This window comes from Larimichthys crocea, chromosome X (assembly GCF_000972845.2).
Source record: "Larimichthys crocea isolate SSNF chromosome X, L_crocea_2.0, whole genome shotgun sequence".
NCBI lineage: Eukaryota > Metazoa > Chordata > Actinopteri > Sciaenidae > Larimichthys > Larimichthys crocea.
The window spans coordinates 14,615,624-14,638,814 of record NC_040020.1 but is presented as its reverse complement, the minus strand read 5'-3'; the positions used below and the strand labels follow the sequence as shown (position 1 = coordinate 14,638,814).

Here is a 23,191-nt window from a genome sequence, read left to right as displayed (position 1 = left end):
TCGTCACATGTTGAGTGAGACTACAGATGGGGGGGGGGGGCATAAAAAATAGGAGACTTCTTCCATAAAAACATTTAGGAGATCAATAGGAGTCATCATTACTCCGTGTAGTAGATGGAACACTTGTGGATGTGGATTAGCTTTTATAATTTACTATAGTACAATCAAAGCCTTATGGTGTTCATCAGTTCCTCTGTGTCTCTGTGTGTTTGTGTGCGAATCTTTGTAAAAAAAAACAAAAAAAACAACACTCAACTACAGAAAGCTGCGGGGATGAGAGAGGTCGGGGTATCACATCCCTAAATCATTTAAATTTTTTACAATGTCTATTTTCCTTGTGGGCTGAGAGGAGGGAGAATCTTTTGCAGGATTTAAATGATTCATCATTTTCATTTGGAATGAAGTAGTGAGCTGAATAATTCACTTTTCTGCCACTGCAGATGGAGTAAAAAGATTCTGTACAATCATCTCACTTACCTGACCATTCCTCTATACATCCATCCCGTCCCCTTTACATTGTGTTCAAATATATATTTTATCCCTTGTGTCTTATCCTAGTTTCTAAACTTCCCTATTAAATGTTTACTCTCGCACGTTGTCCCGAAAACTAATCTTGCAGCGTATGTATCATCAGTCATTAGGCTCATCTTTAAATTATCTCTGGGTATCGTTGTTTCTCCATGTTCCATCTTTGCTGAGTTTGTGCACGTACGAGTGCGCATACACACTTTTGCTCACACATCCCCTCACAGACTTTCCTCACGCACAAACACACATGCAGACAGAAAGAACAGACCAACACTCGCAACAAGAAACGTCTTCCTTCTTGTTTCCTGCTGTTTCTCATTCCATACGTGAGAGTTGAATTAAATCGAGTCTTGGATGTTTGGGTTGTTTTTCTTTGTCCAAAGCGTTTAACAAATTGTTGCTGCCCCGAGCAGAAGCAGCCTCTGCATTGTCTCAGTATCTGTGCTCAACCATATCAGCGTTTCAACACTTATTGCTTTAAATTACATCAATCACTCCCTCCCCTGCCCTCGCATTCTCCATCCTCCCTAGGCTCATTTTTCTCTGTCTCTTTTTATTACTTTGCCTCTTCATCTTTCTCCCCTTTAACTTCTCTTCACATTATTCTAGCTCTGGTTGCCTTTTCATCATCCTCCTATTCCCTCCACTCCTCTCTTACCCCTTTGCCCCTATTTGTTTCATTTTTATCCTTCCTCAGTCTTTCCTCTCTTCTCCAGCCACCTCTCCTCCCTCTTTTTTCTCTTTCCTCTCCAGCTCGTCTTTCTTTTCCTTCTCCTTTTTGGCACCCTCCTCACCTTTATCCTTATCTTCCCTTTCTTTCTCCCTATCTTTAAAGAGTTGAGCTAATTTCTGGAACTGGGGACCCCACTCATCCAGCCCTGCCCCCCACTCCTCCTTCTCTGCATCCTTCTCTCCTTCGCTCTCAAGGGAGCTGAGGGATCCAGCCCGGGACCCGGTACCCTCCAGGCCGTACACCTGCACAGAGTCGTACGGTGGCTGTGATGGGTCAAAAGTGACTTGGGCAAGACGCAGACGTAGGAACTCACCCACCCTCAGTGCCAAGGAGGGACCACCAGGCCCTTGTGCTCCTCTCGCAGCATCCATTCCTGGAACCCAGCCAGCCCCAAAGCCCATCACTCCGCCGTATCCTGCCCGAGGCTGCCCCGGGAAGGGAAAAAGCTGGGGGGTTATATCCCTCCGACCCAAAACATACCCCCCCAGACCCACTCGATCACGCCAGTCCCCAATAAGGCCAGCTGATTCTGGGTAGACAGATGATATCCCTCCGCCCTCCCTGTCTGGCCTTGCCACCACAAAGTTGCTCCCCATCTCCAGTCCTCCTCTCCCCAAGCTGCCAGGATAGTCCCTCTGTCCAGATACCTCCCCCTGCAGGACAGTGGCATAGTTGCGTCCACAGGCAGGTTGCTGTTGTCCATCCGTGGAGGTTCCCCCACTTCCATTTCCACCTCCAGTTCCCCCTCCCCCGCCTCCTCCTCCACTGGAGTCAGATTCAGCCTGGCCGGAGCTTGTGCGTTTTGGGGACAAGCCGGCTCGGGAGGCCCTGCGTCCCGCCATGGGAAGGGTTGCTGAATCGCACACCCAGCCTCCTGCGCCGTGACCCTGGCCCATCATGGAGCCAGATCGGGTCATGACGAGGGTATGCTCCCTGGGTAACGTCTCCGACTGCACCTGGAGGGAACGTAGGCGAGCACGAGTGGTTTCAGTTTGGGGTCGGGGAAGCGTGTGGTACTGTTAGGTTTGGTTAGAGTAACACAAAATGGGATGAAGGATCATTTAATAAGAGGGATAATAAAAGCAGAAAGATGGTAGGTGACAAATCACAATGTAAGAAAAGCGGGAGATGGTGACGATAAAAAGTGATTGAGACGAATGAGAGGCAGAGATTGAGCAGAACAGAGTGGAAGAAAAACAGAGTTGGAAGAAGCCATAGATATTAATTGAACGCTAAAATGAGCTAACACTGCACTGTGAGAGGGAGATGAAGAGGGAAGTGATCGAGAGATAAAATATTTGAAAATTAAATAAAGGAAGGGACAGAGAGCCTCGCAATGGCCTAATAAATAAAACAAAACATAGAAAAGATAATGAACAGCAGGATATAAATGTGCTGATACGTCTGAATCAAGGTTTTCCCCCAGCATTGTCCGTGACATTTCTGCTACCGTACACATATTAAAAATATCAGGGTGTTGCAATCACTGCAATAATAAGGTACATGAGGTTGAATGCAAACTTAATAATTATTCAGTATATTCAGTTAATTACTTTCTTACTTATTCGTTTACTTATTTAATTGAATAATTAAGTCATTCATTCATCTTTAAGGCTCTATTCATTGCAGCCATTTATCATTAATCAAGTGTTTTATTCATTATTCAATGAAACGTATCACTTTTTCTGCTTCCTGAAACATCCATCCATCCATCCATCTATCCATCCATCCATCCATCCATCCATCCATCCATCCATCCATCCATCCATCCATCCATCCATGTATTAAACTGTGTGGCAGTACTGAATCTAAAAGCCAGTTTAACACCAAATGCACAACTCTGCATCAGAGGACGTTATTACCTAAAGCATCAGAGCACATCTTGTAAAGAAGCTCACTTTAATGCTACAGACATCACTGGTATGTAAACAGTAACAATATACATAGTATAACCCGGTGTTCACCCCCATCATCTCTCTGAGGACCAGGCAGACCAGATTGATGAGTAGCATTATATAACTTCTTGAATTTAGAGTGCACTAAATAAACGTTTGTTTCTCTCTACAGCAAAATCAGATCAGAATTTCTGCCTCCTCTCAATGCCAGAATGCCGCTGGACATGCAGGTCACTATATCTGTGATTAAATCACATCTGTACTATGATCCCAAATTGCACGTTTGGTGTGAAAGCGGTGTCACTGTAATCCTTACCCAGTCCACATCTTGATTGTGGTTCATTTTGTCCTCACTGCTCCCTTCTGTACAGTTGCTTGCAGTTCCTGTCCCTCCTCCTCTCTCCTGGCTGCCACTGGTCCTCGGCGTTCCCCCATCCGACGTGCTTACACCACTTTGGGGTGCAGTCCCGTCACGGCTTCCAGTGCGACTCCCCGTTCGGCTTCCTGTGCTGAGGTCTGTGGGAGCTATGTACACTGCACCGGACTCCATCGGCCCGACCATGGCCCCCTGGTTCTGGATTACCAAAGAGTGGTCTGGCTGTCCTCCAGGAAAACGATATCCGAGCTCTGCTAGGCCTGGTTCAAACGTTCCGCCTGGGGTGCGGCGGAGAACAGGTAACGTGTGGCTGCTGTAACAGAGGCGACCATAGAGAGGTCCAGCTGGTCCTGTGTAGTTGTGATCCACACCCGGATTCTGAGCCCAGCTGTAGGTGCGAGCTTTGTCTTGGCTACGATGGGCGTAACGTCTGTAAGACAAAATCGCCAATAAGTCAGGTTATTTTTTTACTTTTTTATTTGACAGCAAACAATAGAGTGACAGTAAATAAAGGTCTCTGCTGGGAGTCTTAACTTGCTGACCCACCAGGACACACTATGCCTGCTCAGTATTTTTGAGACAATGGTTTGAGATGTTATACCGTATAGCATTATATCCACATTGTGGGGTATTTCTTTTCATTTGCTAACCTATGGAAAAAATACCAAGGTGGGCAAAATGACATTAATAGGGTACTTCAGAAAGTTAGTTTTTACGTGCATAAAGTTGCAGGATTTCGGCACACAGAATTTAAAAAACAAAAGTCAAAACAGATGCAGCAGAGGCCAATCGCCTCCTCCAGTTTGCATGTGCTTGATCAGGAGACTGAACCCTAAATTTGCAGATTCGAATGGTCAGCTCCCAAAACTAATGGGCAGTTGGCCTTGGAAGCCAGTGCCATCAGCGTATGAACATGTGTGTGAAAAGGTGAATGAGATATGTAGTACAAATGCACCTTGTGTGGTCGGAAGACTGGAAAGGCGCTCTGTAAGTACAGTCTATTTACCATTGGCATCGCAAAATTTCAGTTAAGAATTGATCATGTCCAAGCCCAATCCATGATAACTATCAGGAGATACATTCACAGATTCAAGAAAGCTGCAGAGGTCCTTCTAAAACTGCTACTTCACACCATGACCAGTGAACAAAAATTCATGTGCACATTTGATGGAGCGTTTTAAGATCTTACCAATGCAATACAACAGAACCATAAATTACAGCTTCAATTGTGGCATAATGTCACCTAACATTAAAAAACTTCACAAAGGTAGTATGCATTGCAGGGATGTTGCTACGGATTGCATTAGATTTATTCCATTTTTCATGTTGTGGTGTCCACCTCCATAAACTGCGAGAAGCAATTTTTTCGATAAACTAAAAGCCGCCTTTGTAGTTGTTTATGGCCTCCCCATATGGCTTGCGTGAATTCATCTGAGCTAATTATTAGTCCAAAGGCAATAACAATGTTTCACAGAAACATCAAAGTGGGTGCAAAAAGCTCTCTGATGTGGCAGAACATAAACGAGCTTTAACAAAATGAGTACAACAAAGTGGTCTCTGAGGACTGCAGGGCTTGATAGGCTTCTGTCTCAGTATTTTGATCGGTGACTTACTATGATCTGGGAGTTACGGCCTCATCAGTTACTTAGGTTGATCAATTAGGTCCTAGACTGAGACAAACCTTTTATTCTGAAGGGGTAAATCTGTTTCTGTCCTGACTTCCTTTAAGGGTGTAATAAGAGGTCAGCCATGAAGTTTGTAATTACACATGTGTTATTAATGCATCACCACATGTAAAGAAACATGTTCCAGCTGTCTACTTACACATTCCTGCTGTCCAGTGTGCGATAGCCACGTGAGCGTGAGCTGTGTGGGGCACTCTGAAGGGCGGCAATGTCAAAGGCGGCAGTGTCGGCCTCACCCCCGCCCTCGTCATCATACGTTATGATGTTCTCACGTACGTCATCCTCCTCCAGCGGTGACAGGGAGTCGCGCTTCTGACGCCGCAACGACAATGACAGGGCACTCACCGCTGAACAGAGATGACAGCGGGAAAAAATGATATTGAGGCATAGGAGAGAAATTGGAAGAATAATGAACAAGGGGGAAAGGGGCAGAGGTCACAGGGGAAATAAAGGGAAGGAGGTAGAGTGAGCAAGGCAGAAAATCTCAGGCAGACAAAGAGGTGAGACACAGAGGCAAAACAAATACAGAAGAAGCCTTGCAGCCTGCATGCCTCCACTGTGTAACTGACTGAACGCCAGCCAGACTAATGGACGTTTTACTCTCCCATGACTTGATGATTCTTATTTCATATTCCCAAAGCAGACAGCTTTGACTCTGGTCAGTGGGCAAAGAACCAAGCCACAGTGGCTTTTTGACCATCCAACAAGGTTACCTGTCATAAGTTTACCCAGAAAGATGGATTTGGTTTGCTTTAGTCCTGCACGATTTGTTTAACTCAGTAGGTTTATTATGTATAAAGTATGATATTTGCATATAGTTCACGTGAAGACTCACCCATGAAAACCTTCCCAAATATCACTTGAATGAATTTGTTTTAAAAGGCACCTGATCCAAAAGAACCAAAAAAAGACACAGTGCTATCATTACTCATCATATTACATATGACTATGTTAGCACTTTGGTTCCGACTGGGTGGATGTTTCAGTTCTTCTAAAGCCACCTATAACCTCATGAAATGATGTAGTTAGTTGATGACTTGCCCCTTGCCTTTGGAAGTAACATTACATTACGAGGTAGTAAGCTAGTTAGTGATATGTTTGTGGTGTCCATTATAGCACATAAACTATGGGGGGTGGAATATATCATTTAATAATGCACACCAGCACCTCAAACACCTCACTAGTGCCTGAAAAGACCTCTTGGATCTGACCAACCTCTGAGGTTACATACAATTTCCACTTACAATGGTTACACAGGCGCACATGTGGCCTAGGTGACGTGTGTTTTATTTAGGTGTATCATTAACAAGTAAACATGATCACCTGTGCCACACCTGCAGCGTATGCACACATCTGCCACAAATACAGAGAGATTGAACATGGTCATGTGTAGGAGCAGGTGTGTTGAGTCAATTTAAATGGCCAGGTGTGCTGCATTATTAAACAGTGTCTAACACAGCACCAAACAAATTGTTTCCCGTTACATATAGAACCACATATGTAGATGACCTCACACGCAACGCCGCACTTATCCAGAGATAGAGGAAGAGATTGTTCACTCTGTGTCATTATTGCAAGTATATGTTGCTTTTTATAGGCCATATAAAAATGATGATAGCACTTTATTTAAATAAAGATTGTTCACATATAATATAATGGTATGCACAACAACGATTTAATAAAGGTTAAATGTTGATAAATCCACAGCCTCTGATGAGTAGTGCGGCAGTGTGCAGTGCCATAATTCACATTCGTTCACTGTGTTTGCCTTTATTAGATCATTTGAAAACAACAGCAGGCTGCCACAGTATAGCCACACAGTGTAAACAATCAGACTGGTTGGTTATAACTTGATATACATCTTTTTTTTTTATGAAGGAGCCTCTTTTCTAACTTTCTTTTTAGCAAAAGTAGCATCTCATGGATCATCCTCGAAACAAACTGCAGTGTAAACGCCGCAGAAGAATCAGAAGCATTTATTCAAATAAACCGCATTGTCATTTTTATGTAGCCAATAAAAACAACATATGCTTGCAATAAAGACACACAATCTCTTTCACTCTCTCTCTGGTTAACAAGACTATTAGGTATGGTGACGAGTGGGTCACTTCAAACATGCAGCCTTTACAAAACTGTTGTTACTTATGGTAGCTAAGCTATGATTGGACAATCACTGTTTATGGGAAGGGTGTACTGAACAGTTGATTACTCTGTTTTGAAAGACATATATTATAAACGTCCTGGTATATGTGCATACATAATCAATGTGCTTGTGTCTCTATATGGATGTACCGAAGGTGTTTAATCTGCTGCAGTAAGTAAATCTACAGCCTTAATATTGTTCGAGGTTGCATTATTTGATTTCCGTGGAACTAATCTAATGATCCCTGAATGGAGTGGGAAAATTGTAATCTTTCATAACAATTTGTGGGATCACCTTCAAGCCATGATAAACATGTATTTCTCTATTCACAAGAGCCTCCATCCACGAGGTGGTAACCACATGGCTTGATAACCCCTTTGTTTATGCCACCTCCCTTTTTAATAACTGGATGGGATCCTGATGGAGCTGTTGTCAAAGCTTCTGTAAGAAGAGGACCCAGTTATCCAGTGCGGGGATTAGCAAACACACTTGTACTGAAGCAAAACTTTGTAGCTCTAGTTTAAAACTACAAACTTAAAATGAATGCCGTAACACTGTGCGTATTCGTGGGCATAGTTTATGCCCTTGTCAGAGACGAGAGAACTAAATTCTAAACTCCATCAGAAGCCACTCTGCATGATCACCTTCACGCCATGTTGCATTTCTTTCTTGATTGAACTGGTCTCTTCCAGAATGATAATGCCCCTATCAACAAGGCATGAGTAGTGATCCAATAGACTGAATAGAAATGACAATGATGCTGGCCACATGCCAAAGCCTTCTCAGCACCTAGACATTATCCAATTGAGCGTTCGAGTTTCTGCAAAGGTGGCACTGACATTTTGTTATGCCGCTATCAAAAACCAGAGGGCCCAGATAATCACTCAGAATTGTTGTTTTAGCAGTGATTAGTGCTGACCTTGCCAAAGGAGATAACTGGACCGAAATTGTGAGGAAAAGTAAACCCCACTTTTGAGCGGCTGTGACTAAGAGAAATATTTACGCTGCTGCCTCCATTATTTTCATATGCAGATTAAGCACCCAGGGATGTCGAGGGTAAACAGCCCTCAACACTATTTACTCTTCTTTTTTGTGTGTGGATTAGCGTTGACCTCTTTTATAGGTAGAAAAGATAGGAAGATTTATGATATAACTCTACTATATAAATAATGCTACGCACTGTATGGAGGTTATATAAGAAAGGTCAAAATCATATCACACTTTTTTTTAATTTATCATGGTGATTTCATCATCATATCTTCAAAAATTAAATGAATTAAAGTATTTACCCAGTAGTGTAGCAACACAAGCCAGGATAGCCAGCAAGGCAGCTGTACTGAGCCCAGGGGAAGGTAGTGTGGACTGCTGAGGGAGACACACTGCCTCTCTTTCCCAGTCCAACTCGCCCTCAGCCTGTGTCCCCGCCTTGTCCTTCTCTTTCTCCCCGGCCCGTGCCCCTCCTCTCAGGCAGGGACAGACGGACACGGTGACCGTCCCGGTGCTGGTGAGGCCTGACGTACCGTCCCTTAGGACCAATGGCACGAAGAGCGTCAGCATGGAGGATGCAGAGCGGGACAGCGGCTGGAGCTGGGACAGCAGAACCAGGCTGGCTGTGGGGCCTGGAGGAAGATAAACAGAGAGGAAGGATAAGTTATGTGTGTGCTGGATGGCAGCAGGACGTAACAGTCATGAATCATCATCATCTTCCCAAACATCAGTGTGCGTGTTTGTAAATGTGTGATTTCAATGAGGCAAGCAAAGACGAAACTTTGCTGAGTCCAGCTTCCTTATGTTTTTTTCAGACTTCCTTTAATATAAGAACATTTTTCACCACAGAGGCTGCAGTGTCTTACATCAGAATAACAATGATAGTAATTTGGGCAAACAGGATGAATCTACTGTGCTGGGTCTCAATTAGAGTATCATCCTCTCCAGTGCAGCTGCACTTCATGATTAATGCCTCCCAATTGGCTACAAAAACTTGTGTGTGTGTGATATCCTTTAAATTTTAAATTGCTGCCATTATATTCAACTGCCTAAAAAAACTGTCCAATATAAAGACACCTGTCAGCTCACACGTATCTTAATTGACAGTGCCAATACAGTATAAGTAGAGCAGAGCTTGGGCAGTGAAGCACCATGAACTCATCATAAGGCCACATATCTTGGAATTTTTTTCAATAATGAGGCTCATATAAAACAATTTAGGACAAAGATCAGCAATGACAAAAGACCTAATGGCCTCTATTGGTCTGACTCTTACTTTTGGGCAAAAGAGCTGTCTGTGTGGGAGATATTTATAGTTTAAATTAAATGCACAAGGCCGCAAGAAAATAAGGCCACAGATAAGAGGGGACATAACTCTTGAGCGGAGAATATTTAATTAGCATGAAAGGCACTGCAAAGTCATACCAACAGGACTCGAAACAATCTTCTCTGATCCAAATCACACATCAAATCAATATCTGTTTTCACAAAACAAAGAATGTAGTGCGCCTCTGTCAGACAAGCTGTCCATACGAGAACAGAACATGTTCTTCTCTCTCTCTGTTCTTCTGTTGGATGTCGCATCAAAGAGGCTTTTGATTCCAGTGTCAGTGAGTTTATCCTCCTGATCCACAGTCCAACCAGAGCAGGTTTTTTCGCTCCTCATAATTCTGCCAAGTTTAGGAACAATTAGCAGGGTAATGGCGCGTATGATAGCCAACCAGTACTCAGCCCAGCGGCTACTGGAATTGCAAATAGTGCTGTTGAATATGACAGTACTAACAGATGTGAGATACCAGAGGAAAGAATATCTACAGTTGCTATTTCTTAAATAACAGTGTGTGAACCGGTAAGAATAATTGTTCATCATTCAGAATTTTTTTTGAATTAATTAATTTTTTTTAATTAAAAAAATTCCCAGACTCTACACTTGTATACTTTTAACTATGAGTCAAATAACTATGTCAGCTCTAAAGTTATCCTCAGCTCTGTTTTGGTGTATTTCAACTGTTTTGGTTTTATGCCGCGCAACTTTATTGTTGGGTTCACTGTCACCACCATCAACCGTGTTTTCGACTGCATCACGGCCGTTTTTAGTGAAAAATCTCTGATAAACTCTATCTCCTCTGCACCAAACAGCAGACAGACAGTCAGGAACGAGCTGCTGAGCAGTATTTAGCTGCTGAAAAATCTAAAAACAATCCCGTTGTCTAGTTGTGGAGACCGAAAAGGTGAATACTAGACATTCATCAGGTGGGTGGAAAGACTTTAGATAAATAATATTAATACAAATAATGTCTCTCCCCCATATTTTCTAAGGAGATACAGTGTCACAGTGATTTGGCCTACCCAAATCAAATACTGCTTCAGTTTCTAGGAAGCAGTGAATATATGTGGAAACAATCTACTTCCCACAGCTTGATAGACAACTGACATCTCTGCTCTGCTACAGCAACATGACAGATGAATTCAACTATATTGCACTTAATGAATAAGTTATTTTCTGACCACTGTTAGCACAACGTTTTAATATGTATTTCTTGCGGCCGCAGAGGGCTGCAGTGCAAATGTGGACCTCTTACTACTCCACTGACTGACAGTCTGTGGCAAAACAGCAAAAAGTGAAAAAATAAGAAGCCTGCTGCTGAGTTAATCAGAGATGTACTAACGTAACGTAAATAGTGCAGATTTCAAAATATCCGGACAACTTTGCAAATGTTCTATGTTTTATTCAGTGTGTTTGTCGGGCCTCGAGGATACAAACAATGCGTTTTGTCGTGAAACACTGGCTGCGAACATCACTGTGTTTATTTACAAGGAAATTCCACAGGTGATGCACGGTTGCAAAAATATATTTGTGAACCAATTATTTTGTTTTATTCGGTGCAAATAACCCTTAATACCGATGATTTGATCTCAGTGTTATAATAAGAAGTAATACATCACTCCTTTGTGTGGAAGACGTCTTCTTGAGGCTGTTCAGGGATTACTGTAATATAACACTTGAAAGCTAACAAACTCACACAGGAGGATCATTGCTTTGCCCACAGACAGAACAACTAATTGGATCTTGGTTTTAATTTGTTCTTTCAGATTTATTGAAGTAACTCGACATGTCTGTTTAAGCCTAAAAGAACAATAACAGGCGGAACTATATTACTCATATTACTGAACTAACTGGGCCTGTTAACGTATGTATAAAGGGTAAAAGTAGGGATAGGTACATTGTCTATAATATATCATGTTTATGAGTTCTTGTTCCCTGTGTTCATTGTCATTAAAGGTCCTCTCTTTACCTACTGCTTGCCACAGTGTTATTTTATATTATGAAATAATAATCTTTTGACCCCTTTGTGGGTTTTGTCTTCCAGGTTGAGAGCCACTGCTTTGCTGTATGTGTGCATATCTGTGCGGGAAAACGGGCAGCACAGACAGACAATGTACCAGAAACAAATACTAAGCAGCTAAATTCAATTGAGTTGAAGTGAATTAAATGAAGCAGCTCCGATTTCTTCAAAAGCTTTTCATTGGAACAGTCAGTATACATAGTTGCCTTTGGGGAGAGGGGGGTTGTGGGGGCAGGTTGTAGATATAGGAAGGCAAACAAGAGGGACGAATAAAAGAGGAGGATAACAAAGCAAAACAATGTGGCCACCAGAGTTGGAAGATGGATGGCAGAAGAGAGAGGCAGAGACAGGAAAGAATGGAAGGGAAGAGGTAGAGAGACGAGATGATGAAGAGGCAGAGAGTTTGAGGGGAGGGTAAGAGAAAGATGGAAGAGAAAGGCGGGAAGAAAATGCGGGATTAAGAGCCTTAAGGAAGTGGGGGGGAAAAAAACAGTGCGTGCCTGCCTAGGGAACAAAAAAAAAAAGGGAATTAAGAGATATACAGAGAGAAGGAAAGATTGAGTGCCTACCACCACTGTCCCTGACGCTGAAGTTGAGGGCAGCGTTGGACTCCGGAGGGATGCTGAAATACACAGTGCTGTCATTCCCTCCCTCATCTCTATCAATCGCCCGCAACACCTGCACCACCTGAAACACAGAGATAGAGAGAGGAGAGGAGATTGGATGAGAGGAGGGTATGAATGTGTGTGCGTGTTAGAGGGAGGAAAGCACACAGAGTATAGAGAAGAGAAAAGAAGGTAATGGGAGAGACACTTACACAGAGAGTGCTTTTAGCTACAAACCATTAGGCGACGTCAGCGGGAATCAAAACAAGCCAAACAATTAGTATAGAGACACAAGCGAACTGTGTCTGATACTCACACCGAATAAATAACTGTGTCTGACATAAATCGCCTTTCACAAATACAGTGCGGCACGGCTTTCAGTTTAGTAATATCATCTGCAAGTCTATAGCGGCAATCGTAACAAAATTAATCTAAGAGGAAAAAAAAAAATCCTGCAGCCTATGCTGATGGGTAATTTCTTTTTAATGAAAAACTCCACTCATCATTATGCAAGACGTCCTTTCAGAAATGCTTTCGAGTGCTAGTTAGTGAATGTAGGGATGAAGGGTGCCGCACGCTCTCTGAGTTAGTCAGGCCTCGGGAAGATTTGCTGTGCGTAGTTGTGTAACGTTATCAGTGGCTGTGTGTGAATGTTCCAACATGTTTTGGCTAAAGACTTGTCATACAGAGACGTGCAAACACATTCGTAGATATCATAATCTTTCCTTCCTTGAACCGTCTCCCACTCGCTCACACAACAGTACACTCAAGCACAAACATGGACATCACAGGCGAAAACAAAAAATCAACGTCGTTGCCATAGAATCACAGATTTAGCGGCGAAACAACAAAGACACAAGCAGAGCAATGAAAACACCAGCAAAAACAACAGATGGGCCAAGGCACCAAATTATGAGGATGGAGCCAGCATGGAATACTGAGGATGTAAAAGAGAGTGGGGGAAAAAAGAGAACAAAAGGATGGTTTCCAGGGAGAGATTGAGGAGCACGGAGATGATTTCTATAATTGAGATAGGATCAAGTAAGAAGAGCATGATGTAGAAAAATAGACGTGAACACAAATAAAGCTAGACGGATGGCAGGAAGGAGGGAGACAGTGTGAGAGAAGACTCTTGTTTAATTACAATGTGAATAGCTGCTGTGTTCTGATAACGGGCCATGGAGGATTCACCTGCCACAATGGTGAATGGGTACACTGTAGCTGTATGCTGCCATATCTGAACAGATATAGCTGACTTCTCCTGTACTGTATATGCTCCTGTATAGGCATGGCTCTGTTTAATATGCTTCTTTACTTCAATGGAAATAGCTTTGGAGGTACAGTATTTTTCTTATTATTTTTTTTTATAGAGAGACAGCAGTGAACTCGGCTAAAATAATGTGTTTACAGACTGTAGTTATGATTTGTACAAGAACAAGAAGTACAATGTATGTGTATTTTAGGACACTAATAAGCCACATGCAAAAGAATATATCCACAATCTATAAAAGAGACAACACTGAGGATACAAGATGTACAAAAACAGGTTTATATTTACAGGTTTAAGGTTTATATTGAAAGTAAATACATTCTTTAGCATGGTATAGCAACATAAGTGCTTATTAACAAGAGAAAGTGTCTGTAGCTATTGTGGCACACTGGAACAGTAATTTCATATTTGTTAATGTTACAATATCAGTGTCCAGTGGAAGTAATTTACTCCATGTGTTACAGTTAATTTATATTATTTTTATTGTTTCAAGGTTAAAATATTATTTACCTGAATGTCTGCATATTTTGAATGTTTCAAATGTTTGAACTCATCCTTTAGAAAAAAAATACTGTCTCTCTAAGAGGACGAGTGACGTGCGTTGTTGTATATAAAATGTGTGCTTGTGTTGCTTGTGTAGACAGTTTTTCTTTTATTAAAAGTTGCTGAAATGAAGATGGACGGGCTAGCTGCAACACTATGCTAGCTGCTCCATAAGCAGGAATAAGGCTTTGAGCTAAATGCTAACATCAGTAAGCTAACATGTCACAGCAAGCTTGTTTAATGTTTACCACATTGGGTTTTGTTTTTCATTATCATTATTAATAAGAAGTATGAGTGAGGCTTTTAGTAATATCAGTAGTTTTTCAGGTATTTGGTCTGGAAAAATACAAAATACAGATGATGCTAAGTGAAAAGTGAAGGGCGCACCAAAGTTATTACAGTTCATCATTAGGGAGACATGAATGTGTAAAACAAATTTCATCAATAAATAAATAAATAAGAGTATTTTCACTGAAAACTACAAATATCATTATTGCAGTGGTGCTGGAGAAAAAGTAGGGTTCACTCTCTGAGGACTATGAATGTACAAAATATGATGACAATCTGTCCGGCACTTGTTCATAGATGAAAGTGGTAAACCGACTAACAGACATTTCACCACTCTCACCACTAGCCTAACTAAAACTAAACTAACTAATTAAAAATGTATTCAAACCCATGATTTGTAGGACTTGGACATTTCTTTCTTTGGCACCATCTGATGGACATCTTGACACCATCTTGTCTGATGGACAACAGTGCACCTTGATCCCAACCCTACTCCTCTGGATCAGACAGGGGAAACAGACATGAATGGTCTAAAACTAACAGCACTTGTTTATTGCAGGAACATGACAGACTTCACCTTGGGTCTCCGGCAATGAGTTTCTTACTTAATCTTATGAGGATTTAGTACAAATTACAATTTTCTGCATTGCCAAAGCCCTTTAAAGTACTTGGAGCTTGCTTTAGTATCACCGCATAAGCAGTGCCAGAATTTTGTTCCAGGAATTTGTCCCAAAGGTGGGCGGGGAAGCGTGGAAACAAAAGCAGAACCTGTGACAATAGCTATACGTCAAATTGTTTTGTTATGTTCCTGCAGTGGAAAAGGACTAATAGACTGCACCAATTTTCACTGGGATTGTCCCATTGTCATACAAACAAAAGCTTGTTCCAGTAGAATAATTTGAAAGATGCTTGTAAGAAAACATTTTTTTTAAACATAGGGGTTTTAAATTTAGAGTTTAAGCAGAACTCTTCATGTAGTCAAACAAACTGACACATAAACACATACTGACCTGCCCGATGGAGGATGAGTCGCAGATGGCCGTCGTGTATTGCCTGTCCAGTTCGGGCGCGTTGTCGTTTAGGTCTAATGTCTCTATTGCGACCACAACTCTGGACACCTGGCTGGGATTGTCTGAGAGAACAGATCAGAAACAGGCAGCTTACAATACACAGCAAGATATATGAATGCAATTCCCCAATGCAACACACACACACACACACACACACACACACACAGGTGCACTCCATTAAGTCAAATGTCCTTATAGGAGAGATCAAGCTTTTCAGTCTTTGTCCAAAAACTGCAATAGCACTCAGATCGCATTAGCGAGCACACACTTGGCTAAATATACGATAGTGCTTTCATTTGGCTTGTGTTACAGTTCACAGGCTCCCAGCTGGGGCACGACTGAAGCTTCCATAGCATTCAGATTTTTCCACATCAAACTGTTGCAGTTCTAAGCCAAAGCATCTCACAGTGTCGAGTGTGTGCATGTGTGGCTGTGTGTGTTTCTAAGAAAGAGAGAGAGGGAGCAGAGAAGAGATGTAGAAAGCAGTCAATTGGCATGCAGTTACAGAAGGGCACAGTTTAAATGGATTGGCAGAGGGTCTCCCACGCCCCATTCACTTGGATATAGACACACGCTCGAACATGAAGTTCTCACAGCCACGCTTGAAGCGGGTCGCACTCGAGCCATTACATTTTAGGCTGCTCTTGTGTAGCGCTTGCACAATCCAGGCTCACCGGCACACGTCTACACTCTCATTTATCTAACACTGCAACACAGTGGGCCACATTTTCTGCAAACTAAGACACACACACACACGCAAACACACACACATGCATACACTGCCCCACCATGTTCTCAACCTACAGCAGTAACACTGTGTCATGGATGACAGCGACTTGTTCCCGTTGCTGAAAAGCTGAAAATGAGCTCTTGCCGTAATGCCATTGGGTGAGCTGGCCTGCCCGTGGCCATGGCAGGACTCCTACTGTGCTTTATGTCAACACAGCCTCCAACAGTCTGTTTATTAGATAGAGCTCATTATTCAAGACAGGCACTCACTGTGCTGCCTCCACAGTCCTACCAATACTGCTGCCACAAGGAGCCCTGAGTAGATTTTAAGTAAAGATTAACTTTGTCCAGAGCAAGGCTTGGCAGGAAAAAACTTCCCTTTCTAACACACAGTGGCTGGACAGCATTCTACAACAATACTTTCACTTTTACACCACCCAGTTTGATTTTTGTTTTTGTTTTTTAGAGCTGGGGAGAAGATCCAAATAATAGTTCATCACATGCCAAAAAGGACTATTAGAACTTAACCAGGATTTAGCAGGAGGCTGGTGTTCATTTTAAATGTAACACTAAATAGGAAAATAGGACAAAATTGCCTTCCAACACCTGCTGCCAGAGCACAAACACACAAATCGTTCCTGCTTCCTGCCCAGCTTTTTTAAATAGGAAACAATGGGCTAGGGACTGAGTGCCACAGACAGGTTAGGGAAGTCAGAAGAGATGCTCTTACGCATTGTTACTGTCTTTTCATGGCGTTTGTAGACAATAAAAAATATATAGAACATCCCCAGCCTTGTAAACAAAAGCACATGACCTGTTTTGTTTGCCGTGCTGACACTGCAGTCTGTGCTCTCTAACATCGCCCACCATCAGTGACAAGGCCACAACTGTGGCTCTCGAGGGGGTGATCTCAAAATAGCTTACAGGCTTTTACCACTATGAATTAAAGCACTTGACGTCAACGCTGCCAGCTTCTGATGTGTTAATATGAGCATCTGCATCTCTTTGTTCAGTCCTGACCATGACAAAACCACCTCACGTTGATTGGGATTAAAAGCTCCATTAAATGGACCGTGTGATCGTCCGTTTACCTGCGCTTGTGTTCACTTTCTTAACCTAAACATCACCTGTGAAGCGCCTCGGGGGTGGGTGAAATTGAACATCATTACTTGGAAACGAGAAGGTGTTTACCGTTCCCCTTTGCAGCCACAGTGCGCCTGTAAAGCGATGGTTGTGTTTGATTGGTTACTTTAATTCTTTCTTTCCAGTTGAATCCTTATGAGAACAGATCTATTGCAGCATCAGATAACTCACACAATATAGATCAATTGATTCTCAGGCACGCTGTAACAAACGATTTGTGGCACCAAACAGAATTCCCCTCATGCCTTGATGATTCGAGTGCTTAAGCCGCTTAGTGAAGTGCATCACACACTGGATACTGTGGTCTTCAGATACCGTACAAAATAGAGTTTACACTTCCTTAAACCTCTTACACCCTCACGCTCATCAGTGGGTGAAGGTGTCAGTTGGCGGTAAAATGCTGGTTTCATCAATGAAAGAAGAAACCCAATGGAAAAACTCTAATGATGTCTCAGTACAAAGAGTGACCCCTGACCTCTCTGAGTGGCGATGACAGTAATGTTGTGCCAATGCTCGCGTTCCCGATCCAATTCCATGGCTGTGGTGATGAGGCCGGTGTCTGGGGTAATACGAAAAAGAGCCTCCGGGTCTGACTGGGGATCAATAGAGAACCTAGAAAAGAGAAAGTTAAGTGGGAGAGGGAGAGTAGGGTGGAGAGAAGAGAAGGTGGAGGAAAGAGCAGGGAGAAGACGGAAGAAAGAAAGAGTGAAAGGGAAGAAGCAAGAAGCAGACAGGGCAAGTGTGTGAGGGAGCGATAAGGAAGTCAGCATTCAAAAGGACAAAGAATTAATATAGGGAGATTATCGCGGCTGATAGGAGCTCTTTTGAAGTGCCACCGATTATCTAAATATCTTTATGAATATAACAACTATCATTCCTCCCCACACACTCACTCTCAGCACTTTCGCCGCTGCTAATTGGGACACGGTTTTCTGCGGCTGTTACAGACAAATCGCTCGCCTCCCTCCTTTGACTATTTAAAACTAAATGTGCTGCAAACACAAGAGAAAGGATTGAACCTAAACTCATGTGGTTACTGGCGGCTCAAGGGAAAACTGAGCGAGCGTTTGGTTGGCTTATATTATATATATTTCTGGTTTGCTCTTACTGTTGTGTCTTGTTTATTTCAGTTGAGGAGCGGAGTTGGAATTTCAACCCGTAAAAAAAACCCAACTATATATCCCTTGCTGCAAAATGTTTCAGCCTTAGATTCGACAGTCAATACAAAAACAACTTAAATCCTATTCTCTAAAACATTAAATAAACTAAAGAAATATGACTCAGCACCATTAAGTGCTTGATTTTTCTTTTAGCGCCCGTCTGCTGTAGATAAGACAGCACTGTTATGATTTCATACACAGTGAATTATTAAAGGAACATTTTGGGAAATGCACTTACTTGCTTTCTTCCTGAAAGTCAGATGAAAATATTAGTACTCCTCTCATGTCTGTACGCTCAATATGAAGCTACAGCTAGAGGCCTGTACTTAACCATAAGAACTTAACACAAACTGGCTGGAAACAAGCAGAAAACACTAGACCTGCTCTGTCCAAGTGCAACAAAATCTGTCTACCAGCACCTCGCTCATCAACCTTCACATTATATCTTGTTTATTTTAAATTAAAATATAGATTTGTGATCATACAACAACTCAATCAGGTCACTTTTGACCCTTATTGTACATCGAATGGTTAATGCTAGACTGTCCAGAATCCTCAATAAAGAGTATACCAAGGGACACACAGAAAGGTAGACCGGCTTTAGCTGAGTTGACCTTCTGATCTTTTACCTCCATTACCTGAATGTACAAGAAATATAACAAAAGTTCTATATGAAGACAGAGACACTGTACCTGATATTATTGGTAAGACCAGTATCAGGATCCACAGCGCTGACCCGGCCCACAGTGCAAGCTGGTGGGCAGTTTTCAGACACATCCATGTGGTATCGGGCTCGGGAAAACCTCGGAGGCTCGTCTGCATCCAGCACCGCTACTCTGATTGAAGCCCGGTCCTTGAAGGGGCCTCGACGCAAAAAGCGTGGATCCACTATGGGGTTGAGAACCTCCACAGAGAAGGAGTAGGAGCTTCGGCTCTCGTAGTCTACCGCCTAGGAAAGGGACAACAGAGAAGGGTGAGTCAGTAGGGTTAAAATGATTTCATGTGGAAATTTTATAATTGCAGTTTTAGATATAGACTTACTGTGAAATGAGTAATGATGACACATTTTAATAGCAAGAAATTATGCAAATGTCACTGTTAGGAACATCAGATGCAATTAACTGTTTTGTGCTCTCATTTGTTCCAATTCTCACACCAAATTTTCCACAGATGAATGCTAAATTACATATCAAACGCAGAGAGATGACAAATAATGAATTATTCCAACAGATAACAGCTCGCAAAAAGGCTCCAGCATGGTCACATGCAAAATCAGCCGAGAATGATTTGGAGTAAATAATACCACGGTTACTTTACATGTTGCGACGTTTGTGGATTGTGAAGCGATACTTTGAAGGCGGGTGTGGGTGGATGCTTAGATGGTGGGTTTTGTGTGAAGTAGGAAAAGACATTCATGAGGTGTTGATGTTACAGCATTGCCAATGAGATTCCTGATGCTCAAAGAGTTGAAAGGACTTTTTGAGAGCTCTGACATAGAAGCAGCTACATGTCTGGCTGTTGGTTTGACTTTGCTTAGAGCCGATGCGGGGGCATTCTTGACATGCTAAGAGCAGAGGATAGTATAGCTGTAGGGTTCACTGCCGGCAAGTTGAATATTGTTGAAGTGTCCGTAGGAGTTGTGTAAGATTAGTGCTTCTATCTTCATGCAGTACAGATGGATGTAGGCATACTTGCGGTATTTGCATTGAATATTTTATCTAGCTCCAGCATTGTTTGATACTGCAGTGCTGGCACTACACACTTGGAAGTGTGTTGGTGTGTTGGCAGGTGCAGTCGTGTGTTTTGCTAGAATGTTACAAACATGTTGGTAGGAGTACTTTCAGTCCTCGTGAAACATGGTGGGAGTGAAATGTGTTTTTGTGAACATACAGCACAGACTTGCAGTTCTCTTTTCGGTGGTAGCGCAGCTCGTCTGCTGCCCTGCGTAAGCTGCCATGTTGACAAATAATTTCCATAAATATTTCGACGACGAAATTGAAAACGAAACTGTACAGTTTTTCATAAAACTTCCCTTGTTTATCATCTCTATCACCATGGCGACTCCTGTTCATCACCATGGAGACCTGGCTGCGAGATGCGTTAAAAATTCCTTTGTATCCTTGCATCTACACAGGTAGAAGAGATTTCATTTGGGATAGGGGCTCAGGACCCAGTGATTGTTTGTTACAGAGAAGTTATGAAGCCTATTTGTCTGAGGTGTCCATGTGATTGCGTGCCACACTCCCACCAGCGTGCCCGGCTCTGAAGCGATGAGATCTCTGATCGGGTTTGTCGAGATGATTGTTAGCGAGGGCAGAGGCACAGGTAATCACATATATCCACTGTTTCTCTCTCTCTCTCTCTCTCTCTCTCTCTTACATTTCTGATTACATTTTTAGGAAAGCAACATGTCTGGTTCAAAATACCTGTTTGCGGTATTAGTTTGTGTGAAGGTAGGCTTGTGCACAAGTACAAGTGGTTCTTTTGGGTCCATGTGTCCTCAGATCCTCTGTCAGTATGTGTGTGTCCTCAAAGTAAATGTGCATATGAATCATCTCAGTTTGATTGGCACAGAGAACTATGTTGAGAATATTCGCTGTCAGATTCAAACAGGAAAAAAATCATTCTGAGGATCCCAGCGGCAGTGGGAATATTGATATCCTCTCGCTTCGCGCTCTCTCTCCTTCCTTTCTGATCTCTCTTTTTTTTCTATTTCTCCGTCTCTTTTCTTCCCTCACTTGGAGCTGTAAACCAAAGTAAACTGCTTTACAGAAAATCAGCAGTTTTAGAAAGAGGTGAAGATTGATTAAAATTATGCAGAGAAAAGGGCGAATTGAAAGACTTTCGAAATGTAGGCAATTTGAGGGATCTCTCTGTGGGAAAAATAAATAAACAAGAAGAATTGTGTGCGGAGATGGAGTGTGTGTGTGTGTGTATGTCTGTATGTGTGTGTGTGTGTGTGTGTAGAGAGAGAGAGAGAGAGAGGGGGTTTCTAACGGGGTCCCTGTAACAGGGAGAGAGAGAGACAATCTGTCTGAGGAGGAGAGGTGTCACTTACACTGTGAGCACACACTCATCACCCTCCGCCCTCCCTCCATCCAGCACTCCATCACTCCGTTCCCCCTCCTTTGCCACCTCACACACTCCATCACCCACCACCCCTACCTACCCAACGATATTTTTTTCGCCCTAGTGCGTGTGTGTGTGTGTGTGTGTGTGTGCGAGATGGTGCCAGCTCTGACAAACCACAACACACACACTCATCCTTCTCCCTTATTCTCCCTTACAGGAAACACTTATCACACAGCGACCTCACCATTTTTCTGTTTTTCAGTGTTTTTGTGTTTTTTTTTCCATCTCGTGCCAGTGTGTGAAAACTCCGCACAAATGTTCTCATGTGCTCTGGTGGCTCGTGTGGAACATGACACGCGCATTAGAGGCGCACACACAAACCCACCTTAATGGGCACCGACATTTTAACACAAACACGCCCTCTTCACAAGTTCAAAAAATGCATTTGAACCATGACACACACCACCAACCTCACATTACCCACTGACTGCTGGCATTCCCACCCCCCTCACAGATCTGTCACATTATTGCTCCGTCGTTCATCCGTCTCTCCTGCTGACTAACCTTCACGGACGGCCCAGACTAAACACTACTAGCTTTGCAAGGCTTTGAGCCGAGGCAGAGAGGAGTCACAGAATAGAGGATGTGGATGAGTATTACAGACAGTGTAAATTAGTCAGACAGTGGTTCTATTACTGCTGTTCTCAGTTGTGTGCTGTCAATCTTTCATACACCACACAGACCACAGTGCTGAGAGCTGATTTCTCTGTTTATGTTGGGTTGCTTCAAAATAGAGACCCATGTACCATGGGTCTCTATAGATTTTTTCTATAGTCTTTCATAGATTTTTTAATAAATTTTGGGGGGTCTGGAGGATAGGATTACAACATTTTCTCCGGAAAAGGGAAAATGATTTCTGTTGCACAGGATCCTGGATCAATAGATGGTGTAATAAAGTGACTGTACGTGTAATTTACTAGCTCAAATAATGGATTTTGTGTTAAGTTACTCACCACAAGTTCTTTCCATTTCTCCTCTACACACTTTCTATCAGATGAACAAATGCTGAAATAATGTGTACATGACAGCACTTATTTATTCCAGAAAAGTCATTAATCAAGTCCCAGCTTTTTAAATCTGAAGATATGGTAATTTGCTCAGTTTTATATCACTGGATATTGCAATTCTTTCTGTTGTGGACTTCTGTTGGACAAAACAAGACTTAAAGGTCCAGTGTGTAAAATGTAGAAAGCTCTACATACAGTACATTATCTGTAACCCCTTATCCTAACGAGGCTCACGTCGTGGCTGGAGCCTATCCCAGCTGACTTAGGGTGAGAGGTAGAGTACACGCTGGACAAGTCGCCAGCTCATCACAGGGCACATAGAGACAAACAACCATTCACATCTATCAATTAACCTATTAAGTGCATGTCTTTGGACTGCGGGAGGAAGCCGGAGTACCCGTAGAGAACCTACGCAGAGAACATGCAGACTCCACACAGAAAGGCCCAGAACGGACAAACTAAACATTGGCTCTAGACAGGGCCTTTCACATTTCTCAGACATTTTGCAGTCATTGAACTCTCTCCTTCACACTAGGAGGAGGAGGACAAT

At 42.6% G+C, this 23,191-nt stretch overlaps 1 protein-coding gene across 1 annotated transcript in view; it reads right to left on the bottom strand.

Annotated features, from left to right (window-relative positions):
- Positions 1-235: 235 nt before the first annotated feature.
- Positions 236-23,191, bottom strand: part of cdh24b (cadherin 24, type 2b) — a 143,810-nt gene continuing 120,854 nt past the window's right edge. The window contains exons 7-14 of the mRNA XM_027283347.1: positions 19,195-19,451; positions 17,818-17,954; positions 15,411-15,532; positions 12,264-12,381; positions 8,650-8,979; positions 5,357-5,564; positions 3,473-3,962; positions 236-2,217 (exon numbers count right to left, since the gene is read on the bottom strand). Coding sequence (XP_027139148.1) covers positions 1,222-2,217; positions 3,473-3,962; positions 5,357-5,564; positions 8,650-8,979; positions 12,264-12,381; positions 15,411-15,532; positions 17,818-17,954; positions 19,195-19,451 — 2,658 coding nt within the window. The 3' untranslated portion in view covers positions 236-1,221. The remainder of the gene's footprint in view (positions 2,218-3,472; positions 3,963-5,356; positions 5,565-8,649; positions 8,980-12,263; positions 12,382-15,410; positions 15,533-17,817; positions 17,955-19,194; positions 19,452-23,191) is intronic.